General features: G+C 40.6%; 1 protein-coding gene across 1 annotated transcript; it reads left to right on the forward strand.

The window, feature by feature from the left end:
* Positions 1 to 4,658: 4,658 nt before the first annotated feature.
* Positions 4,659 to 5,879, forward strand: LOC129339381 (olfactory receptor 14I1-like). The gene is made up of 2 exons (XM_054993964.1): positions 4,659 to 4,717; positions 4,940 to 5,879. Exon 2 carries the CDS (start codon positions 4,944 to 4,946, stop codon positions 5,877 to 5,879), a length of 936 nt encoding a protein of 311 aa, XP_054849939.1. The 5' UTR covers positions 4,659 to 4,717; positions 4,940 to 4,943.
* Positions 5,880 to 22,404: the final 16,525 nt, after the last annotated feature.

The following is a 22,404-nucleotide window of genomic DNA, read 5'->3' on the forward strand; positions in this document are numbered from 1 at the left end:
TATAATTGTAAATAAAGCAAATATTCCAAAATGTCATAGGTTTCCAGTGCTCTCCCCTCCAATGTAAACCAAACCACATAAATGCAGATAGTATTTTTACCTGGGAAACTAAAATTAGTGTTGTTTCAGGGTATCAGTTGGATCAAATGTTTTGAACAGTTTATGAGTTGGATCTGTTGCAGAAAAGGGAGGAAAGCATCCAAAAGATTTTACTGGGGATCAGGAGGCCTGTCTGTCAAAAAGCCATGATAGGGCTGTACCAACAAAGATAATCTGAGTTAAAGTGAAATGTTGGGTGAATTCAACACTATGAGTTCAAGAATTCTGGTTAAATTTGAATAATTCCTGATATTAAAGAGTTAATAAGTTTCAGTAGGGTTTCTAGGCAACAGCTGGCAATCATCAGGATCAATTCTAGGTGGGGCCTGGAGCTCTAGTGTTTCACCATCATGCTGACATCACTTCCAGGAAAAAACCAAAAAAGATATTATTAGTTGCTCTAGGATTTACAAATAATTATGGTGAACCATTGAGTTTTGGTAAATTCTAGTCTGTCCACTACTGCACTTTCACTTCTTACTGGAACTGATGCCAGCATTCTCTGATTTTGTCCTACTAGCACTTTAGGCATTCACAGGAAAAGGATGCCCCCAGAAAACTCCTACTACAGCATTCTTACCTTACAGTGTTTTTCTGAAAATGAAATGGAGGAAAGCAGAACAATGCAAACCTCTTCGGGTCTCCATCAGGGGGAAAGGCAGGGCATAACATTTGTTAAAAACTGAGCTTGTTATGGTGTGTGTGTGTGTGTGTGTGTGTGTGTGTGTGTGTGTGTGTGTGTGTGTGTGTGTGTGTGTGTGTGTGTGTGTGTGTGTGTGTGTGCAGAATTTGATTTTCCAAAATTTTCTTTTTTTAGATACAGCAATAGGTTCTTCCTATTTTCTTTTCCTGGAAGCCCTCATTTCAAACAACAGTGCTGAAACACATGATAATGAACAAAACCAAACAGATTAGGACTGAGCAGTCAACACCCCAGCTGGAAAAAGCAACAATAGTATATAGTTGGTTCAGGGCCCCCTGGATAGAAAACTGACATGGAACATATTTTCAGGGCACACCCGACTTGACAACGCCTTTATAAACCTATTTTTGTTTGCAAAAAGGGATCCTCATTCTTGCCGTTTATTCACTCAGGCTTCTTTCAACTCTTTTGGCAGGAGGCAAAAATGTTCATTCAGTATTCTAACTACATTTACATATTACCAGGGCTCAAGGTATGGGATTGGCGAGTGGAAGTAGCAGGAGTACAGCCTCTAATGAAACAAATTATTGTTTTCTGTTATTATTCCCACAAAAGTCTCATGGTCACAACATCAGGAATTCAGACTTCAGTTTGTTAAAATGAATGTGTCCAACGTGCAATAATTCTCACTGAAAAGGTACATGTGTAAGTTGGACTGGAAGACTCCTTGGGAGGGGATGTTGGGAGATCTTTTCTTCATCATCACCTGGATCCTGCATGATCCAGATAATCCTATTAGTGATCAAATTGAGTCAGCTGAAATTAAATCCCATGAAGACAGAGGTCCTGTACTTGAGTCGTGCATGCGTGGATTCGGGCTCCTGCTCCCGGCCCTCGATGGGTGCTGCTTACGCCAGCTTTGAGAGTCAGGAGCCTGGGGATGGTCCTGGATGCCTCCTTGAACATGGAGGCCCAGGTCGCAGTGGTTGCCAGGTCCTCATTTTTCTATCTTCGGCAGACCAGGCAGCTTGCCCCTTATCTTTCGACCCATGATTTAACTACAGTGGTCCAAGCAATGGTCACCTCTAGGTTAGACTACTGTAATGCATTCTACACAGGGCTTCCCCTGAGTTTGATTCAGCAGTTACAACTGATCCAAAATGCAGCAGTGTGAGTCATCACCAGAGTGTCTGGTGGTGCACATATAACACCAGTATTATGCCAGCTGCATTGGTTACCAGTGGGGTACCAAATCAGATTCAGAGTTTTGGTGCTTACCTATAAAGCCCTATGCAGACTGGGACCTGCATATCTGCAGGACCGCTTCTCCCAATATGTGCCCCAGAGGATGCTCCGATCAGGAGATAAGCAACTACTAGTGGTCCCTGGTCCCAGGGAGGCCCGCCTGGCTTCAACCAGAGCCAGGGCCTTTTTGGTCCTGGCTTCAACACAGTGGAATACTCTGTCAAATGAGACCAGGGCCCAGCAGGATCTGCTATGCTTCTGCCAGGTCTGTAAGACAGAGCTGTTCCACCAGACATATGGTTGGGGCTGTGTTGGGCCTCCATTGGCCAAATAGAGGACATTGAGTCCCTCCCTGTATAGAACCATCCATCACCTAATGGCTGCTCTGCTGAACGTGAACTATTGATTGATGGGTAACAGCGATTGATTATTTTGGTGCTGCCTTATATAGATTTTTTAAAATATTAAAATATTGTATTATTGTTTTAAGTGATTTTAAATGTATCTAATGTAAATTATTATTGTGTGTTTTAGGTGTATGTGATCCGCCCTGAGCCTGCAGGCTGTGGGAAGGGGGGAATACAAATTGAATTAAATTTTTAAAAATTCTATAAATGTGTACAAAAATGTACACATGTACAAAAATGTGTACAAAAATTCTACTGTGTACAAAAACTCACAAGCCTCAGAATGGGATTCAAAGGTCAGGTTCCACCAATGTTGAAGCATTCCTCCAGTGATTGGGCACTCCATTGTGTTCATGTGCAACAGTCACACCATATTGTACTTTATGATTGTGATGAAATAAGATTTATTTTCACCTTAAGTATGATACCTGCAGTCCAGAGAATAGTCTGAAATAAAACTGAAAGCCCTATGGTTGAACCATAGTTTCCATTCTAGTACTGTTGATACTTACTATGGCAGAACGAGATTGGCACCAGTGTCATATGTTGCTTCCACTAATCTTTGGACCAGAAGAAGGATGCAACGTTACTAGAATGGAAACTTTGGGTTCAACCTTAGGTCTTTTAGCGTCAGACAATATTCCGGACTAGAGGAACAGTTAGAATGGTAAGGATGCACCTCACTGCTATAACATGCTATGTGTTGTGCATGCTGCATATGTGTGCTCTAAAGGCCCAGGTCACACAATCCTCTTGTTGTTGTTTTTTAAGGGAATATTCACATGATAAAATTCCCTGTGCCCTGCCCTGGATAGCCCAGGTGAGCCTAATCTCATCAAATCTCAGAATCTAAGCCAGTTCAGCCTTGGGTAGTAATTCAATGGGAGACTTCCAATGAAGACCTGGGTTGCAAGGGGAAGCAATGGCCAACCACCTCTGTTAGTCTCTTGCCATGAATGCCCCACTAGGTGTCACCATAAATCAGCTCTGACTTGAGGGGAGTCTCCGCCACATTTCCTTGCACAGCAAGTCACAGGACTTATTCCTACAATTCAAATGAAGAAGTTAAAACTTCTATTAAAAATCCAATCTAAATTATGATGAGAAGGGTTTTTTTTTAGGAGTGTTTTATCATTCTCACATCTTACACTGAGCTTGTCGCTACTAATAATGTTAGCATAAGACTCTGGGGAGTAAGTCTCCAGTAACACAAACATATAAATTAACTGCAGCCCATTGACAACATTTGGTTCATGCCAATATAGACAGTATAAAGTACAGAAAAATTGTGTCAAAAAATGAGAAAACCATTTAAATTACATGGATGACAGTAAGAAACAATGTTTAGAAGAGAAAGAGAAAAACTTTCAGCTGGACATGAAAATAATCCATAAGGAATAATGGTAAGTTATTTGACATTTTGATAATTGCAAGGACTTCTTCGTGCTAAGTAAGTGGCATGGCTTCTGTCAACCCACTGCATCCCTCACTGGTGGCAGCATTCCAGACAATTGCCATGTGCAAGAGGTTCACTACCAGTCCATTGACTAGCAGGGCAATTCGGAGCACGTCTGCTAAGAATCCTACTCATGTTTATTCAACAGGGCTTACTCTCCGGAAAGGGGTCTTTATATGGGGCAGCCATACTATATGGAAAGTCTCCACTATAGCACCTCTTCTTTCTTAATTCAACTGTCAATAAGAAGATTTTCCATATATATGTAGTATTTGTTTAAATGTACCATGATGTCTACCTGTAGGAATTTCATGTCAAAACTTTCATTGGTGGACACCAACATTATTTCCATGAAAGAGGTGCCCTTATTTCTTTCCTTATATACCCAGTGAATTATCTTAATTTTTCTCACACCCATTTAAATTAGATGCTAAGGAGGGGGGGATTAATTCTGTATGACCTGTAAAAAGTTTCTTTACCTATTCACAGGAAGCATTCACATGCCAATATATGTGCATACTCATATATCCATATCATTAAATGGATTGGTCATGACTAGATCTTCCAGTGTTGAAAATCTGCATGGTAGAGTGGTTTGTATGTCAGATCAAAAACTAAATCTTGGTTATTCCATTGAAACTCACTGGGTGATCTTGGGCTAGTCACTTTAATTGAGCCTTAACTAACTCACAGGGTTGTTGTTATGAGGATAAAATTGAGGAGAGAAGAATGGAAACTATTCCTCCCACAGATAAGTATGACTTCACTAGTCAGACAACCAGGCTTACAAATGAAGGGATAGTTGATTATAAATAGGTGAGCACTGGCCTTAAATCTGATAACTGTAAATTTTTCAAACAAGGAAGGGTTCTTAAACATTTTTCCTGCAGTATTTCTAAGACAGGAGCACCTGAAGGATATGTATGGCATGCAATTACCACTTTTCACTGCACTTTTTCTGACATTTCTTTGGGTGGAGTGGGGACACTGAAGTGACTGGATTGACAATGTAGACATCATCATCCAATTCAATTACTGCAGTTAATATCCTGTGCTTTTTACTGTTTTTCTGTTTCCTTCTTCTTAGAGAAAAATGTCCAATGCAACCTCTGTATCCGATTTTCTGCTCTGGAAATTCTCAGAGGTTTGGGAGCTGCAGTTTCTACACTTTATAATTTTTCTGATGCTGTACTTGGCAACTGTGACAGGGAATCTCCTTGTCATTTCTTCAGTCACCTTAGACCACCACCTGCACACCCCCATGTACTTCTTCCTGATGAACTTGGCTATGCAGGACCTTGGCCAAGTTTCAGTCATTGTCCCCAAATCCATGATGAATTCCCTCCTGAATACCAGACACATTTCTTATTCAGAGTGTGTTGCTCAAGTCTTCTTCTTTGTCTTCTTCATGGCATCTGATTTCTGCCTCCTCACAGTCATGGCATATGATCGGTATGTGGCTATTTGCAATCCATTACGTTATGAGATGGTAATAAACAAGCAGGCCTGCCTTGAAATGATTGGCGGTATATGGGTTGTAGGTTTTCTCTATGCTGGGATGCACACCAGTGGGACTTTTTCTACCCATTTCTGCTCTAATGTCATCAATCAATTCTTTTGTGATATCCCACAGCTAATAAAATTGTCATGTTCTGGCTTAAATCTAATAGAAATGACTAGTATTGGGATTGGCATTTTCCTTGCACTAGGCTGTTTTATCTATATCCTTGTAACTTATGTGCAAATTTTCACCACTGTTTTAAGAGTGCCTTCTGCAAAGGGGAAGCAAAAGGCTTTCTCCACTTGCATTCCCCACCTTATTGTCTCCTCCACATTTTTGTCCTCTGCATGCTTTGCCTATCTGAAGCCTGCCTCTCACACCACATCACAGGTAGATTTGATATTTGGTGTAATCTATTCCTTGGTTCCACCCCTATTGAATCCAGTGATTTACAGTATAAGAAACAAGGAAGTCAAAAAAGCAATGGCAAAAGTTTTAGGTTTCAGGGAGTTTTCTACAAACACATAATCCAATTTACTAATGTGAGTGTGAGTTCATTATTTTTGTCTGTTTTGACAACAAAAATGTTATTAAAATACATAGCCAGTGAGTAGCCAAAGTACAATGCTAACTTGAATCTACATAGATGAGTGAGATTCTATTCCATCCAACCATTCTACTGACATTTATTCCCTACGTTTTCATTTGGACCTAGATGGAGGAAGAGTCTTTAGGCTGTATGAGGCTACTTGTTAAATGGCTGAATCTAGTATCAATCACTGCCACGTAATATTCTCCATGGTACTCCTTAATGAGCCTTAATACATAATGATGGTGATGATGATGATCAGAAGAAGAACAACAACTTTCGATTTATATACTGCCCTCCAGGACAACTTAATGCTCACTTAGAGTGGTTGACAAAGTATGTCATTATTATCTCAATAACAAACACCCTGTGAGGTGAGTGGGGCTGAGAAGCTGTGATTGACCCAAGGTCACCCAGCTGGCTTCAAGTGAAGGAGCTGAGAATCAAACCCAGTTCTCCAGATTAGATTCCCCCCCCCCTCTTAACTACTACACCAGACTGGAGTTTCTAGATGTCAGTACGGCAAATAATATTCTTGTGAGTTTGGAATAAGCATTATAATGGGGTGTGGGTTTTTTCACTTTTTAGATATAGATATAATCCTCTTGTTCACTTTTTTCTCTTTTAACAGCAGGGTATCTCTTACATTTCTTTTAAAAGAGAAATCGGGGCACTCTTTTGTAACTTCAGCCCTTGTAGTTGCTTTGTGTTACATGACTCAGGGTGTTGCTCTAACAGGAAGTTAGGAAGGCTTGGGAAGACATTGCCTGCTTCTGAGCATGTCCAGACTGAGGGCCAAGCTACACATGACGAATGACACTTGAACGGCAAGTGGATTGAGTGGAGGGCAAGTGAACAGGGAGGGATACACTTGCCGTTCAAGTGTCATTTGTCATGTGTAGCTTGGCCCAGAGATCCTGAAATTCTGTAGAACTTGCACTCCTGTTTCTCCCTTCTAAATTCTTTAAAAGAGGAAAAGAAAAGGATTGTTCAATTTCCAGGAGAAACTGGTTACCCAGAAATTAAAAGAATTTCTCTTAACTATCCTATTTGGAATCCACTTACTGTGACAGACATATTATATGAATAGTTTCTTCAGGGGGAACCTAAACCCATAACAAAAGTAATACTGAGTTTCTTAATGACTGTTGATATCTTGTTGATAAGCTTTAATTGTTATGAAATGGCAGTGTCCAAGTGCCCAGCAGTACTTGCAGGAGGTGACAACTCCCTTCCTAGCTCAAAGGAGGAGGCAGCTGTACTGGTTGGATCCAGCTAGACTTTTCACTTGGTCCCACCTTAATGAAAATTACTCAAGCCCCAATCCAAGATGATGTTTGTCCAGGCAGTCAGTGGACCCAGCATTCTGTTTTTGGTAGCCAAAGGAGACCCCATCTCCCATTTATCATGAGTGAAAAAGTTGATTGGATCTAATCCTATGCTGTTGTGTGTTTGAAGGAACAGAAATTTAAATTTTGAAAAAGGGAAACAGAAGCCGCTGTGAATTGGAAGAAGCACCTTGGAATACAGGATCACCTTCTCAGATGTGTGGAAGCTGATTTGCTTCCCTATAGAAATGCTCCTTCCTGTCTTCCACTTCTTCTCTATATGTACATTTGTAAATAAAGAAATATTATAAAATCTGTTCAGTGTTCTCTGCTCCAAAGCAAACCAATCGACATAATCCAGATTGTATTTTAACAGACAAACTGAAATGAGTGATGCTTCAGAATATCAGCCAGATCAAATGTTTTTGACAGTTCAAAGATTAGACCTGCTGGAGAAAATGGAGGAAGGGATCCAAAAGATTATTCTGGGGGTTGTGGGACCTTAGGGTTCAATTTCTGTGGGGCAGGGGCAGTGGTGTAGTGTGGGTTGAGAGTGCTGTGGGCAGGGCAATCCTTGCTGCTATGTTTTGTGTTTTCCCTTGTGTGAGGATGTCACTTCCAGAAAATGATGTCATCGCGCAGGGCATGGCTTCCCCCTTCCACAGCAGCTGCCGATGTCACTGTAGCCTGCTCGGTTTGAGCTGCCAGCTCAGCTGTTGAGGGAAGGCCAGCTCGGCACCCAGTGAGCTGGCCACCCCTTCGCAGAGAGGCAGTGCAGGTGACCTCCCCACGGCCTCCCCATAGGCGCAGCACAGTCTCCTGCACCCCTACAAATTTTGCGCCAGGGGCAACCACCCCTCTCACCACCCCCCGCAAGCTATACCACTGAGGAAGGACTATAGTAAGGAGGAGAATTAGGTGAGATGGACTGAAATGGCAGCTGAATCCAACACCATTGTTAGGCTCAGCTCCGGGGTTGACAAAGCCTAGGCAGGGGCTGGCCCTCCAGGATGACCTATATGCCTGCCTTGGTATAGGATAGGCCCCAGAATTGGGGGGAGGAAAGGGGTTTATGACACCATTGCTTTCTCTCTCCCTCCATCCAGGTATCTTTATAGATGCCCTTCACTGTCTCTGGTTTGTCATGCTCCTCTCTCTCCCACAATGCTCTCATCCACTCCCAACTACTCACCAGCCTTCCTGTTACCTCACCCTCCTGGAGTGAGCTCCCACCCTCTCCCCAGGCTTTGTCCTGTATGGGGTCATCTTGCCCCCTCCCTGTGACAGCCAGTACCATCTTCCTTTCCCTTCCCCTCCTGGGCATCCTGCCAGCCCCGAGCTCCATCCTTGCATTCCTGGCCACCCTGTAAGGCAAGGCAGGCAAGCATCCACTCATGGATGGGGTGCTGCCCCTGCGCTGTCTGGGCTGTGACCTGGTCTCCTTGGCCTACTTCTGGCTGCCCCAGGGCTCTGCTACCTCCTGCCAGGCTCGCTGCCAGGCCAGCATCCAGCGTGCTGGCTCCTCTCTCCCACTACAGCTGGAGAGCAGGCTTGACAGCCCGAGCTGCACCCTCTGGTCCAGGGTATGTGACAGCATGCTCTACAGTCCTAGTGGCAGCTTCCTCAGTGCTAGGAATATCCCTCAGCCAGGCTGGGTGTTGTGCCATAGCATTCAGGGGTTTCTGTGTTCCTCCGAAGCAATGCTGGCGGCGAGATCACGGCAGGGCTTGGCGCTTTTGCCATGGCTGGGCTTAGCATTGCCTCATCTGCCTAGTCAGTGCCCTCTGTGCTGCCCTCCAGCTCAGCTGGGGCAGGGGCAGCTCCTTCAGCTTCCAGGCCTCTCTTTGGCCCCTAGGACACCTTGGTGCCACTGCAATGAGGTAAGTCTGAGGGGGGTGTAAGTCTGGGGGGTCAGGCTTCGCTCCTGGTCAACCATGAATTCAAGAATTCTGGTTGAATTGGAAGCATTCCTGATATTAAATACCAGGTATATTTCACGAAGGTTTCCAGTAAACACACACCCCAGCCTCCAGGAGTAATTAGGGGCAGGGCCTGTAATTCTGGCATCTGGCCATAGAGGGATTTTTTGTGTGAATTCTAATCTATATGCGACTTCACTTCTGGTTGTTGCTGGAAATGATGTCAGCGTGCCAGCATGGTGCTGCTGCTCTCCATTCCTCCATTTCCTCCTTCCAACAACTGAGGCACTGGCAGGCAAACAGGAATGCCAGGAGATCCCACCATAATACCTAGTGAAGATGAAGTGGAGGAGAGGAAAACAGTGCAAACATCTTGGGGTCCCCATTGGGGGGAAAGGCAGGGCATAACGTTTGTTACAAACAGAATTTTGCCTTTGGTTCACAAAACAAGGTATGATTGGTCTTGCTGTTACTCCATCCAGGATTCCTGCAGTTCTTTTGGCAGGAGGCAGAACTGTTCATTCAGTATTCTAACTACCATGACATATTGCTCCCATAAAATATATCAAGTTGGAAAATGGAGCAAGCAGGAGTGAAACCCCTAGTAAAATAGTTCTTTTCAATTGCTATTCTTACAGAAATCTGATGATCACAACTTCAAGAGCTCTGACTTCAATTTATTGCAATGATTGTATCCAACTCTCAGCAATTTCTGCTGAAAAGTTATATATGTGAGGTAGAAAGGGGGAATCCTGGGGAAGGAACGTTGAATGATCTTTTCTTTTTTTTTTTTGAAAATTTTTTTATTGGGTTAGGATCAAATGTTTACACATTACAGTCAATATTCCCATTTCCCAATTTCTAACCCCCTCCCTTTCCTCCCCCTTTTTGTTGACTTCCAACAGTTTTCCAACCCTTTGTCCCTTTTCCCTTACTCCTTTTAATCTCCTCTATCTAACAAATATATATTCTCCCTTTATTCTAAGCAATACTTCTTTAACTATTTTTAATACTCTGTACCCTGACTATGAGTCCCATTTTCCATAATGGATAAACAATTTATCCCATTTTTCATTATTTCACTTTCAAATATTTCTATATATCATAAACTATGTAAACCATACATTCATATAAATCAACCAGTTTAACTTATACTCTATATGTTATTCATTCTATCTTCTTCTTTCTATTTTAGTTATATTTGTTTACATTAGTATTTCTATTCCCCTTCAGTCATAAGTCTATATATGATATCAATCAATTTGACTCATATACAACTTCAAATAAACATATTCAGTTTGGTACACTGTACGGAATCAAAAAGAAAATATTATTAGTTAATCAATCCTTATAGTTAACCCTTATGATTAATTATTTTCTATCAATATTCTATTTATTATTCTATATATATCAATGTAATATCATAACTGCTTAGAAATTCTCTTTTACCTCTTCTCCTCCCCGGTAAAGTCACCCCCCTCTACATTTTATTGTACTTCAGTAGTTCTCAAACTGCCACAGTTCTCCTCCCACCTCCCATTTCTTCTCCAAATATTGTTTCAGCTTCTCCCAGTCTGTGTTAAACTGTCCTGAGTCCAGGTTTCTCAATTTTCTTGTCATTTTGTCCATTTCTGCCATATACAGCAATTTGTGGATCCAATCTTCAATAGTTGGCACTTCTTGTATTTTCCATTTTTGCGCATACAAAAGTCTAGCTGCTGCCGTCATGTAAAATATCAACGTCCTATGATGGGCTGGAATTCCCTCCATTCCCAAGTTTAGTAGCAGGAGTTCTGGGTTCTTATTAATTTGAAATTGTAATATCTCACTCATTTCTCTTATTATTTCCCCCCCAGTACTGCCTAGCTACCTCACACGTCCACCACATGTGGTAGAGGGAGCCCTCATGCTTCCTGCATTTCCAGCATTTATTAGAAGTGTTCAAATTCCCTAGCGCAATCTTCTTTGGTGTCATGTACCAACGGTAAATCATTTTGTAAATGTTCTCTTTAATACTAGTGCATGTCGTTGTCTTCATTGTAGTCTTCCACAAGTATTCCCATGCCTCCATTGTTATTTCTTTGTTGAAATTTATGGCCCATTTCACCATTTGTCCTTTAACTATTTCATCCTCAGTATACCATTTCAGCAGTGCTTGGTATACCTTAGATATTCTTTTCTTGTCCTCTTTAAGAAGGGTCTGCTCTAGTTCCGAGTTTTCTGTTCGTATACCTCCCTTTACAGAGTCCGAGTTATATAAATCTCTAATCTGTCTATACTGGAACCAATCATAATAAGGTGATAGTTCCTCCTGAGTCTTTATTCTGAGTTTAGATTCTTCAGTTCTAGTTATTTCTTTATAAGTTAGACATTGTTGCTCATTATCAACAGCTCTCGGATCTATCACCTCATATGGAACTACCCACAAAGGGGTTCCTTCTTCCAGATAGATTCTATACTTCTTCCAGATTATATATAAACTTCTCCATATATAGTGATGCAGGAACATCGAGTTCGCCTTTACTTTATCATGCCATAAGTATGCGTGCCATCCAAATATTTTTTTTATATCCCTCTAGGGCTAGTAATTTCTTATTCTTTAGCGTCATCCACTCCTTCAACCACACCAAGCAAATTGCGTCATGGTAAAGTCTTAGATTGGGCAGTTGCATTCCGCCTCTTTCCTTTGCATCTTGTAAAACTTTCATTTTCACTCGAGGCTTCTTGCCTGCCCATACAAAGTCTGATATTTTCCTCTGCCATTTCTCAAATTGCTTAGAGTCACTGATGATTGGTATTGTCTGTAGCAAAAACATTACTCTTGGTAGCACATTCATCTTAACTGCTGCAATCCTTCCCAACCATGACAAATTTAGTCTGTTCCATTTAATCAAATCTCTCTCTATCTGAGTCCATAGTTTTTCATAGTTGTTTTTAAATAAGTCTATATTCTTAGCAGTCAGTTCGATTCCCAAATATTTCACCTTACTTGTTACTTCACAATCCGTTATTTCCGTTAACAATTGTTGTTTCTGCTTAGTCATATTTTTGCATAGTATCTTTGACTTCTTTTTATTAATATAGAAACCTGCCAAATCTCCGAACTCCTTAATCTTATCTATCACTTTTGGCATGTTCTCCAATGGGTCTTCTACAATTAACATTATGTCATCCGCAAATGCTCTGACCTTATATGAATAGTCCTTTATTTTAATTCCTCGAATTTTTTCATCTTGTCGTATTTGTATCATCAGGATCTCCAATACCAAAATGAACAGCAGTGGAGACAACGGGCAACCTTGTCTTGTTCCTTTACTTATAATCAATTTCTTAGTCGCTTCATCATTCACCACAATTGCTGCAGTCTGGTCTCTGTAAATTTCCTTAATTGCTCTAATGAATCTTTCTCCCAATTGTAGCTTTTCCATAGTGGCAAACATAAAGTCCCAGTTTAAATTATCAAACGCCTTTTCAGCATCAAAAAAGAAGAAACCAACCTCTTTGTCACAACGCTTGTCATAATATTCAATAGCATTAATCACTGTCCTTAAATTGTCTATGATTTGTCTGTCTGGCAAAAAGCCTGCTTGTTCCTCCTCAATGACTTCCGTAAGCCACCCCTTCAGTCTCTCCACCAGTATCTTCGCAAAGATTTTATAATCATTGTTAAGTAGCGATATAGGTCTGTAGTTTTTCACATTAGTCAAGTCTTGGCCTTCTTTGGGGATCAATGATATATTCGCTTCATTCCAGGTATCTGGAATCCGCTGGTCCTTTAAAACTCCATTGATCACCTCTTTTAGGAATGGTGCCAGTTCATTGGCCATTACCTTATAAAATTTCGCTGTAAGTCCATCTGGCCCTGGCGCCTTTCCTAGATTTGCAGATTGTATTGCCTTGTTTAGTTCCTCATCTGTTACTTCACTGTTCAGTTTATTTCTCCAAGCTTCCGAAATTACTGGAAGTTTCATTTTCTCCAAATATAACGCTATTGACTCTTTATTTACCTCTTTCTTATTATACAACTTAGCGTAGAATTTGTAAAAGGCTCTACTAATGGTAGTCTGTTCCAAATACGTTTTATTATCTTCGCAAATTCTATTTATTATTTTCTTTTCCCTTCTCTTCTTCAGTTGCCATGCCAAATACTTCCCAGGTTTATTTGCACCTTCAAACGCTTTCTGATTCAATCTTTTAAGATTCCACTCCAATTCCTTATTATTCATTGCTGTTAACTGTTCTTGAAGTATTTTAATTTCCTGATATAATTTCTTTTTCCCTGGTCTCTTTTTTAACTGTATTTCTTTGGCTTTTATTTTCTCCTCAATCTCTTGTCTTTTCTCCTCTTTCTTTTTTCTTGCTCTACCATTTAAGTCCATTAGTATGCCCCTTATAACCGCCTTATAAGCGTCCCAAACTTTGTCAGTTGGTACTTCTTTATTTACGTTGTATTGTATGAAGAACTTTGTCTCTCTTCTCAACATCTCCATACTCTCTCCTTCCTGTAGCAAGTCCTCATTTATTCTCCATGCTTTCCTTTTTCTCCTTTTCCCTAATTTCCACATGATTCCACATGATTGGATCTGAGCCTACCATCGGCATTATTTCTACCTCCTTAGTCCATAACGCTAAGTCTTTTGAGGCCCAGATCATATCAATTCTTGATAGTGTACAGTGCCTTGCAGAATAAAAAGTAAATTGTCTACTTTTAGGATATTCTCTTCTCCATACATCTTCTAAAGTCTCCTGTTGTATCAAGTCAAAAAAAAGCTTTGGTAATAGTCCTCTTTTCTTTTGTGCAGTTGTTGTCTTTTTATCTAATTCCAAGTTCGTCACTCCATTGAAGTCTCCGGCAAGAATTATCTGGTCGTATGAAAGATCATCTAGTTGCTTCCTCAAATCCTCAAAGAAGCTTTCCTTTGCACCGTTAGGTGCATAAACTCCGACTACCAACACTCTCTTTAAGTCCCAAGTACATTCCACTGCAATAAATCTGGCTTCCACATCTTTCATTACAAATTTTGGCTGTAGCTCCTCTTTTATGTACAACACCACTCCCCTTTTTTTTTATTGGAGGCCGCTACAAATTCTTTGCCCAATTTTCCTGATTTTAAATATTTTACATCCTGCTTTCTGATATGGGTCTCTTGCAAACAAACAAAGTCACATTTTTGTTTTAATAGCCAGTGGAAAATATTTTTTCTCTTATTCGGTGAGTTTAGTCCATTTACATTCCAAGATAAAACTTTACACTCCATACTCATAGTCTTGTTGGTAAGTCTTTTTCATTGTCCCTTATAAATCGCTCCATCTCTCGCTCAGATCTTTTTTTTTTTTTTTTTGAAAAATTTTTTATTGGGTTAGAACATTTTTGTTTTTACATCACAGTCAATTTTCCCCTAATTTTTCGTTTCTAACCCCCTCCCTTTCCCCCCCTTTTGTTGACTTCCAACAGCTTTCCCACCCTCTGTCCCTTTTCCCTTACTTCTATTAAATTCCTCTGTCTAAAACAGATATACATTCTCCATTATATTAAGCAGTACATCTTTAACTCCTTTACTTATTATACACCCAAACTATACGTCTTTAGATAAACAATTTATCCCATTTTCCAGTTTTGAATATTTCTATATAAACCTATATATCATAAACCATAAAAATTTCCCACATTTAAATCAAACAATTTGATTTGTTCTCTATATATTACTCATTTCATCTTTTTATGGTAATTCTATATAACTCCTCGCATAATCAATCAATTTAACTCTTCTGTACATTCAGTTTGGTGCATATAAATCTTATCAAAGAAAGAAAATATTGTTATTTACTCAATCCTCATGTTTAAACCTTATCATTAATTATTCTCTATCAATGTTCTATCAGTTAACCTATACATATCTATACATATCTCAATCAATTAATCTAACTGCTTATAAATTCACATTTCTCTTCCTCCCCCGGTAAAGTCACCCCTCTCTTTTATACTTTTATTATACTTCAGTAGTTCTCAAACTGCCACAGTTTTCCTCCCACCTCCCATTTCTTCTCCAGATATTGTTTCAGCTTCTCCCAGTCTGTGTTAAACTGCCCTGAGTCCAGATCTCTCAGTTTTCTTGTCATCTTGTCCATTTCAGCCATATACAGCAATTTGTAGATCCAATCTTCAATAGTTGGCACTTCTTGTACTTTCCATTTCTGCGCATACAAAAGTCTAGCTGCTGCAGTCATATAAAAAATCAACGTCCTATGATGGGCTGGAATTCCCTCCATTCCCAAGTTTAGCAGCAGGAGTTCTGGGTTCTTATTTATTTGAAACTGTAAAATTTCACTCATTTCTCTTATTATTTCCCCCCAGAACTGCCTAGCTACCTCACACGACCACCACATATGATAGAGGGAGCCCTCATGTTTCTTACATTTCCAGCATTTATTAGAAGTATTCAAGTTCCCTAGCGCAATCTTCTTTGGTGTCATGTACCAACGATAGATCATTTTGAAAATATTCTCTTTAATATTAATGCATGTCGTTGTCTTCATTGTAGTTTTCCACAAGTATTCCCATGCCTCCATTGTTATTTCTTTATTGAAATTTATAGCCCATTTCACCATCTGTGTTTTAACTATCTCATCCTCAGTATACCATTTCAACAGTACTTGGTATACCTTGGATATTCTTTTCTTGTCTTCTTTAAGAAGGGTCTGCTCTAGTTCCGAGTTCTCTGTTCGTATGCCCCCTTTTGCAAAGTCCGAGTTGTATAAGTCTCTAATCTGTCTATACTGGAACCAATCATAGTTAGGTGATAGTTCCTCTTGCGTCTTTATTCTAAGTTTAGATACTTCAATCCTAGTTATTTCTTTGTACGTTAAACATTGTTGTTCGTTATCCACAGCTCTCGGATCTATCACCTCATATGGAACCACCCACAAGGGGGTTCCTTCTTGTAGGTAAGTTCTGTACTTCTTCCAGATTGTATATAGACTTCTCCTTACAAAATGATGCAGGAACATCGAGTTGACCTTTACTTTGTCATGCCATAGGTATGCGTGCCATCCAAAAAATTTTTTATATCCCTCTAGGGCTAATAGTTTCTTATTCTTTAATGTCATCCACTCTTTTAGCCAAACTAGGCAGATTGCATCATAGTAAATTCTCAGATTGGGCAGTTGCATTCCGCCTCTCTCCTTTGCATCTTGTAGAACTTTTACTTTCACTCGAGGCTTCTTGCCTGCCCAAACAAAATCTGATATTTTCCTCTGCCATTTTTCAAATTGTTTAGAGTCTCTGATGATTGGTATTGTCTGTAACAAAAACATTACTCTTGGTAACACATTCATCTTAACTGCTGCAATCCTGCCCAACCATGACAAATTCAGTCTATTCCATTTGATCAAGTCTCTCTCTATCTGAGTCCATAATTTTTCATAATTATTCTTGAACAAATCTATATTTTTTGCAGTCAGCTCAACTCCCAAATATTTCACCTTACTAGTTACTTCACAGTCCGTTGTTTCCATTAACAATTGTTGTTTCTGCTTAGTCATGTTTTTACATAATATCTTTGACTTCTTTTTGTTAATGAAGAAACCTGCCAAGTCACCAAACTCCTTGATCTTATCTATCACTTTTGGCATGTTCTCCAATGGATCTTCTACAATTAACATTATGTCATCTGCAAATGCTCTAACCTTGTATGAATAGTCCTTTATTTTTATTCCTCGTATTTCCTCGTCTTGTCGTATTTGTATCATCAGAATCTCCAATACTAAAATGAACAACAATGGAGATAACGGGCAACCTTGTCTTGTTCCTTTACTAATCGTCAATTTCTTGGTCAGTTCATCATTCACTACAATTGCTGCAGTCTGGTCTCTATAAATTTCTTTAATTGCTCTGATGAATCTTTCTCCCAATTGTAGCTTTTCCATAGTGGCAAACAAAAAATCCCAGTTTAAATTGTCAAACGCTTTTTCAGCGTCTACAAAGAAGAAACCAACCTCTTTATCACAACGCTTGTCATAGTATTCAATAGCATTGATCACTGTCCTTAAATTGTCTCTTATTTGTCTGTCCGGCAAAAAGCCTGCTTGTTCTTCCTCTATAACTTCCGAGAGCCACCCCTTCAGTCTCTCCGCCAATATCTTCGCAAAAATTTTATAATCATTGTTAAGTAATGATATAGGCCTGTAATTTTTCACGCTAGTCAGGTCTTGGCCCTCTTTTGGGATCAATGATATATTCGCTTCGCTCCAAGTGTCTGGAATTCTTTGATCCCTAAAAACTCCGTTCATCACCTCTTTTAGGAATGGTGCCAGTTCGTTGGCCATTGTCTTATAAAATTTAGCCGTAAGTCCATCTGGCCCTGGCGCCTTTCCTAGATTTGCGGATTGTATTGCCATACTTATTTCCTCGTCAGTTACTTCACTGTTCAACTTATTTCTCCAAGCTTCCGAAATCTCTGGAAGTTTGGTTTTCTCCAAATATGATGCTATTGATTCTTTGGTTACTTCTTTTTTATTATACAGCTTAGCGTAAAATTTATAAAAGGCTCTGCTAATGGTAGTCTGCTCCAAATACGTTTTGTTTTCTTCACAAATTTTATTTATTATTTTCTTTTCCCTTTTCTTCTTTAATTGCCATGCCAAATATTTCCCAGGTTTATTAGCACCCTCAAAAGCTTTTTGATTCAGTCTTTTAAGGTTCCACTCCAATTCTTTATTACTCATTGCTGTTAACTGTTCTTGAAGAATTTTGATTTCCTGATGTATTTTCTTTTTCCCTGGTCTCTTTTTTAACTGTACTTCTTTGGCTTTTATTTTCTCCTCAATCTCTTGTCTTTTCTCCTCTTTCTTTTTCCTTGCTCTACCATTTAAGTCCATTAGTATGCCCCTTACAACCGCCTTATACGCGTCCCAAACTTTACTGGTTGGTACTTCTTTATTCACGTTGTATTGTATAAAAAACTTAGTCTCTCTTCTCAATGTTTCCATATTCTCACTTTCCTGTAACAAGTCCTCATTTATTCTCCAGGCTTTCCTTTTTCTCCTTTTTCCAAATTTCCACATAATTGGGTTGTGATCTGAGCCTACCATCGGCATTATTTCTACCTCCTTAGTCCATAACGCTAAGTCCTTTGAGGCCCAGATCATATCAATTCTTGATAATGTAAGATGCCTTGCAGAATAAAAAGTAAACTGTCTGGTTTTAGGATATTCTCTCCTCCATACGTCTTCGAGAGTCTCTTGTTGAATCAACTCAAAAAAAAGCTTTGGCAATAGTCCTCTTTTCTTTTGTGCTTTTGTAGTCTTTTTGTCTAGTTCCAAATCTGTCACTCCATTGAAATCTCCAGCAAGAATTATCTGGTCATATACAAGATCGTCTAAGTGCTTCCTTAAGTCCTCAAAGAAGCTTTCCTTTGCACCGTTAGGTGCATAAAGTCCGACTACCAACACTCTCTTTAAGTTCCAATTACATTCCACTGCTACAAATCTAGCTTCCACATCTCTCATAACAAATTTTGGCTGCAGCTCCTCTTTTATATACAACACCACTCCTCTTTTTTTCTTGTTGGAAGCCGCTACAAATTCTTTGCCCAATTTTCCAGATTTTAAATATTTTACATCCTGTTTTCTAATATGGGTCTCCTGCAAACAAACAATATCACATTTTTGTTTTAGCAGCCAATGAAAAATATTTTTTCTCTTATTCGGTGAGTTTAGTCCATTTACATTCCAAGATAATACTTTACACTCCATATTCATGGTTTTGTTGGTAAGTCTTTTTCATTGTCCTTAATAAATCTCTCCATCTCCCGCTCAGATCTGATACGCTTTTTTGCCCCTCCAAACTCAAAGGACACTCCTTCCGGTAACTCCCATCTGTACCTAATGTTCATGTCCTTCAAAGTCTGAATTAACACTCTATATTTTTTCCTGTCCAGTAACACTGATCTGGGCAATTCCTTCATTATGATAATCGTCTTGCCATCAATCTCCAATGGATCTTGAAATTGTTTTGTCACAATCCTCTCTTTCATATTTCTAGTTGTAAACTGCACGATCACATCCCTTGGTAATTTCCTCTGGGTTGCAATTCTCGAGTTCACACGATACGCCACATCTAGGATAGCCACAATTTCCTCCTCCTCCTTCCCCAGGTATTCAGCCAACACCTCAGTCATCTGTTCTTGCGCTGACTTCCCTTCAACTTCTGGCAGACCACGAAAACGAAGCTGCTTCTCCATGTGTTTAGTTTCTGCAACTGACATCCTCCCCTTTACCAATCTCATCTCTGTTTGTTGCGTTTCTATTAAATTCTCCATCGCGTCTTCTACTGTTTTGACTCTCTGTTTCGTTCCTTGTAATTCACTGCTAATCGTTTCCACGCCTTTTTTCACTTCTGACAGCTCCGACTTTACTGTCTGTGTAACTTCTTTGACCTCTTTAATAAGCTCCAATTTCGTGTCCTTAAGTTCTTTCATCATGTCTATAAGTTTTTTGTCCAAATTTTCTATTGCCGATTGCCACTCTTTTTTCGACATCGTGGGGCTTGCTTTAGCTCGCTCCCACGAATCTGCTCTCTTCCTCAGCTCCGTGGCGTATAATTAAATGTTTTCCTTTTTTTCAAATGTCCCAATCTTTGCCAAAATTAATTTTTTATATCCAAAATGTCGGGCGTCTTTTCTCTATGGTTTCTCTATGTTATTATAATCCAAGATGGCCTACTTCCTCTTCCGCTGAAGCCACGACCCTTCCACTTTCAAAAATGGCGATTCCCCACTTCCTGTCCCTTGGCAAGGGCCGCTTCCCTCCAGCCACTCTATTGTTGTTACGCACTTCCTGTCTCCCGTCTTCCCACAGCAGGTCTCGCGATGGTGTCTTTTTCCCACAGCTCCAAAACCACAGGTATTCAAAACAATAGTCCGATTTTTGTAATAACTTCTTTAAACTTAGTCTCTTTTAAAATACAACTCCTGCCGAGTCTTCACCTCCTTTTCACTAGTCTGTTGCAGTTTAAAAATCTACTTTCTTTCCTCTCTGTTTTTGTCAATCTGTCCCGTTTCAAGAGATAGCGATCTTTACCTTCTCTTCAACTTTCTCGGGTTGTAATCGCTGTTTCGATCTTAAATTCTCCTCTCGACTTCCCTCCCCGATCGAAGCTTGGGTATGTAGGTCTTATGCCAGCCGAATTGGCCCCAGAATTGCCGCAGAGATTATAGCCGACCCGTCGCAAGGTGGGACCTCAAGGATCGGGGGGGAGACTCCTTGTGTAGAGCCCCCCCTCGTCCGAGATCTAGCTCACCCTAGGGTCTTGAGCGTTCTTTGCCTGCTCCCCGCCTGAGAGCAGTCGGCCGCGGGTTATTTTCACCCCTCCGGCCGGTTAAAACGGCAATCCGGTCAGCTCCGCAAATGGAGCTGCGTTAGACCTCCATGAATCCCAAACCGGAAGTCCCATCTCTCGCTCAGATCTGATGCGCTTTTTGGCCCCTCCGAACTCAAAGGACACACCTTCTGGTAACTCCCATCTGTACCTGATTTTCATGTCCTTCAAGATCTGAATTAGCACTTTGTATTTTTTCCGATCTGATAACACTGACCTGGGTAATTCCTTCATTATGATAATCGTCTTGCCATCAATCTCCAATGGATCTTGAAACTGTTTTGTCACAATCTTTTCTTTCATATTTCGTGTCGTAAACTGCACAATCACGTCTCTTGGTAATTTCCTCTGGGTTGCAATTCTCGAGTTCACATGATATGCCACATCTAGGATAGCCACAACTTCCTCCTCCTCCTTCCCCAGGTATTCAGCTAACACCTCAGTCATCTGTTCTTGCGCTGATTTTCCTTCCAATTCTGGCAAGCCACGAAAACGTAACTGCTTCTCCATGTGTTTAGTTTCTGCAACTGACATTCTCCCCCTCATCAGTCTCATCTCTGTTTGTTGCGTGTCTGCTAAGTTCTCCATCGCGTCTTCTACTGTTTTAACTCTCTGCTGCGTTCCTTGTAGTTCACTTTGTATCATTTCCATACCTTTTTTCACTTCTGACAGCTCCGATTTTACTGTCTGTGTAACCTCTTTAACCTCTTTAATCAACTCCAATTTCGTGTCCTTAAGTTCTTTAATCACATCTAAAAGTTTTTTATCCAGGTTTTCTATTGCCGATTGCCACTCTTTTTTTTGACATCGTGGGGCTTGCTTTGGCTCGCTCCCACGAGTCCGCTCTCTTCCATAACTCCGTGGCGTAAAATTTAATGTCCTTTTATTTCAAATGTCCCGGTCTTCTTACAAAATTTAAATTTTAAAGAGTCCAAAATGTCGGGCGTCTTTTCTCTATGGTTTCTCTATGATTTTGCAATCCAAGATGGCCTACTTCCTTTTCCGCTGAGGCCGCGACCCTTCCCCTTTCAAAGATGGCGATTCCCTTCTTCCTGCCCTCCAGCAAGGGCCGCTTCTCTCCAGCAACTCTATTGTTGTTACGCACTTCCTGTCTCCCGACTTCCCACAGTAGGTCTCGCGATGGTGTCTTTTTCTCACAGCTCCATAACCGCAAGTATTCAAAACAATAGTCCAATTCCTTTAATAACTTCTTTAAACTGAGTCTCTTTTCAAATACAACTCTTGCCGAGTCTTCCCCTCTTTATCGTTAGCCTGTTGCAGTTTGAAAATCTACTTTTATTCCTCTCTGCTTTAATCAATCTGTCCCGTAACAGAAGATAGTGATCTTTACCTTCTCATTCACTTTTCTCGGGTTGTAATCGCTGTTTCGATTTTAACTTCTCCTCTCCGTTTCTTCCCTCAATCGAAGCTTGGGTATGTAGGTCTTATGCCAGCCGAATTGGCCCCAGAACTGCCGCAGAGGTTGTAGCCGACCCGTCGCAGGGTGGGACCTCAAGGATCGGGGGGAGACTCGTTGTATAGAGCCCCCCCTTGTCCGAGATCTAGCACACCCTAGGGTCTTGAGCGTTCTTTGCCTGCTCTCCGCCTGAGAGCAGTCGGCCGCGGGCTATTTTTCCCCCGCTGGCCACTTAAAACGGCAGTCCGGTCAGCTCCGCAAATGGAGCTGCGTCAGACCTCCATGAAGCCCAAACCGGAAATCCCATCAGATCTCATTTCTGACAAACCACCACGAACTTTTAGGCTGGTTTGTTTGTTTTGTTTTTTGGTTCGTCACTGCAGACAGCCTGGTGCCAATCAATCAGTTTCCTAGGCAACAGGG

The sequence above is a fragment of the Eublepharis macularius genome, chromosome 12 (genome assembly GCF_028583425.1).
Source record: "Eublepharis macularius isolate TG4126 chromosome 12, MPM_Emac_v1.0, whole genome shotgun sequence".
NCBI classification, from domain to species: Eukaryota; Metazoa; Chordata; class Lepidosauria; order Squamata; family Eublepharidae; genus Eublepharis; species Eublepharis macularius.

Coding starts and splice junctions, on each gene's coding strand:
- LOC129339381 (XM_054993964.1), top strand. CDS start 4,944: ATGTCCAATGCAACCTCTGTATCCGATTTTCTGCTCTGGAAATTCTCA.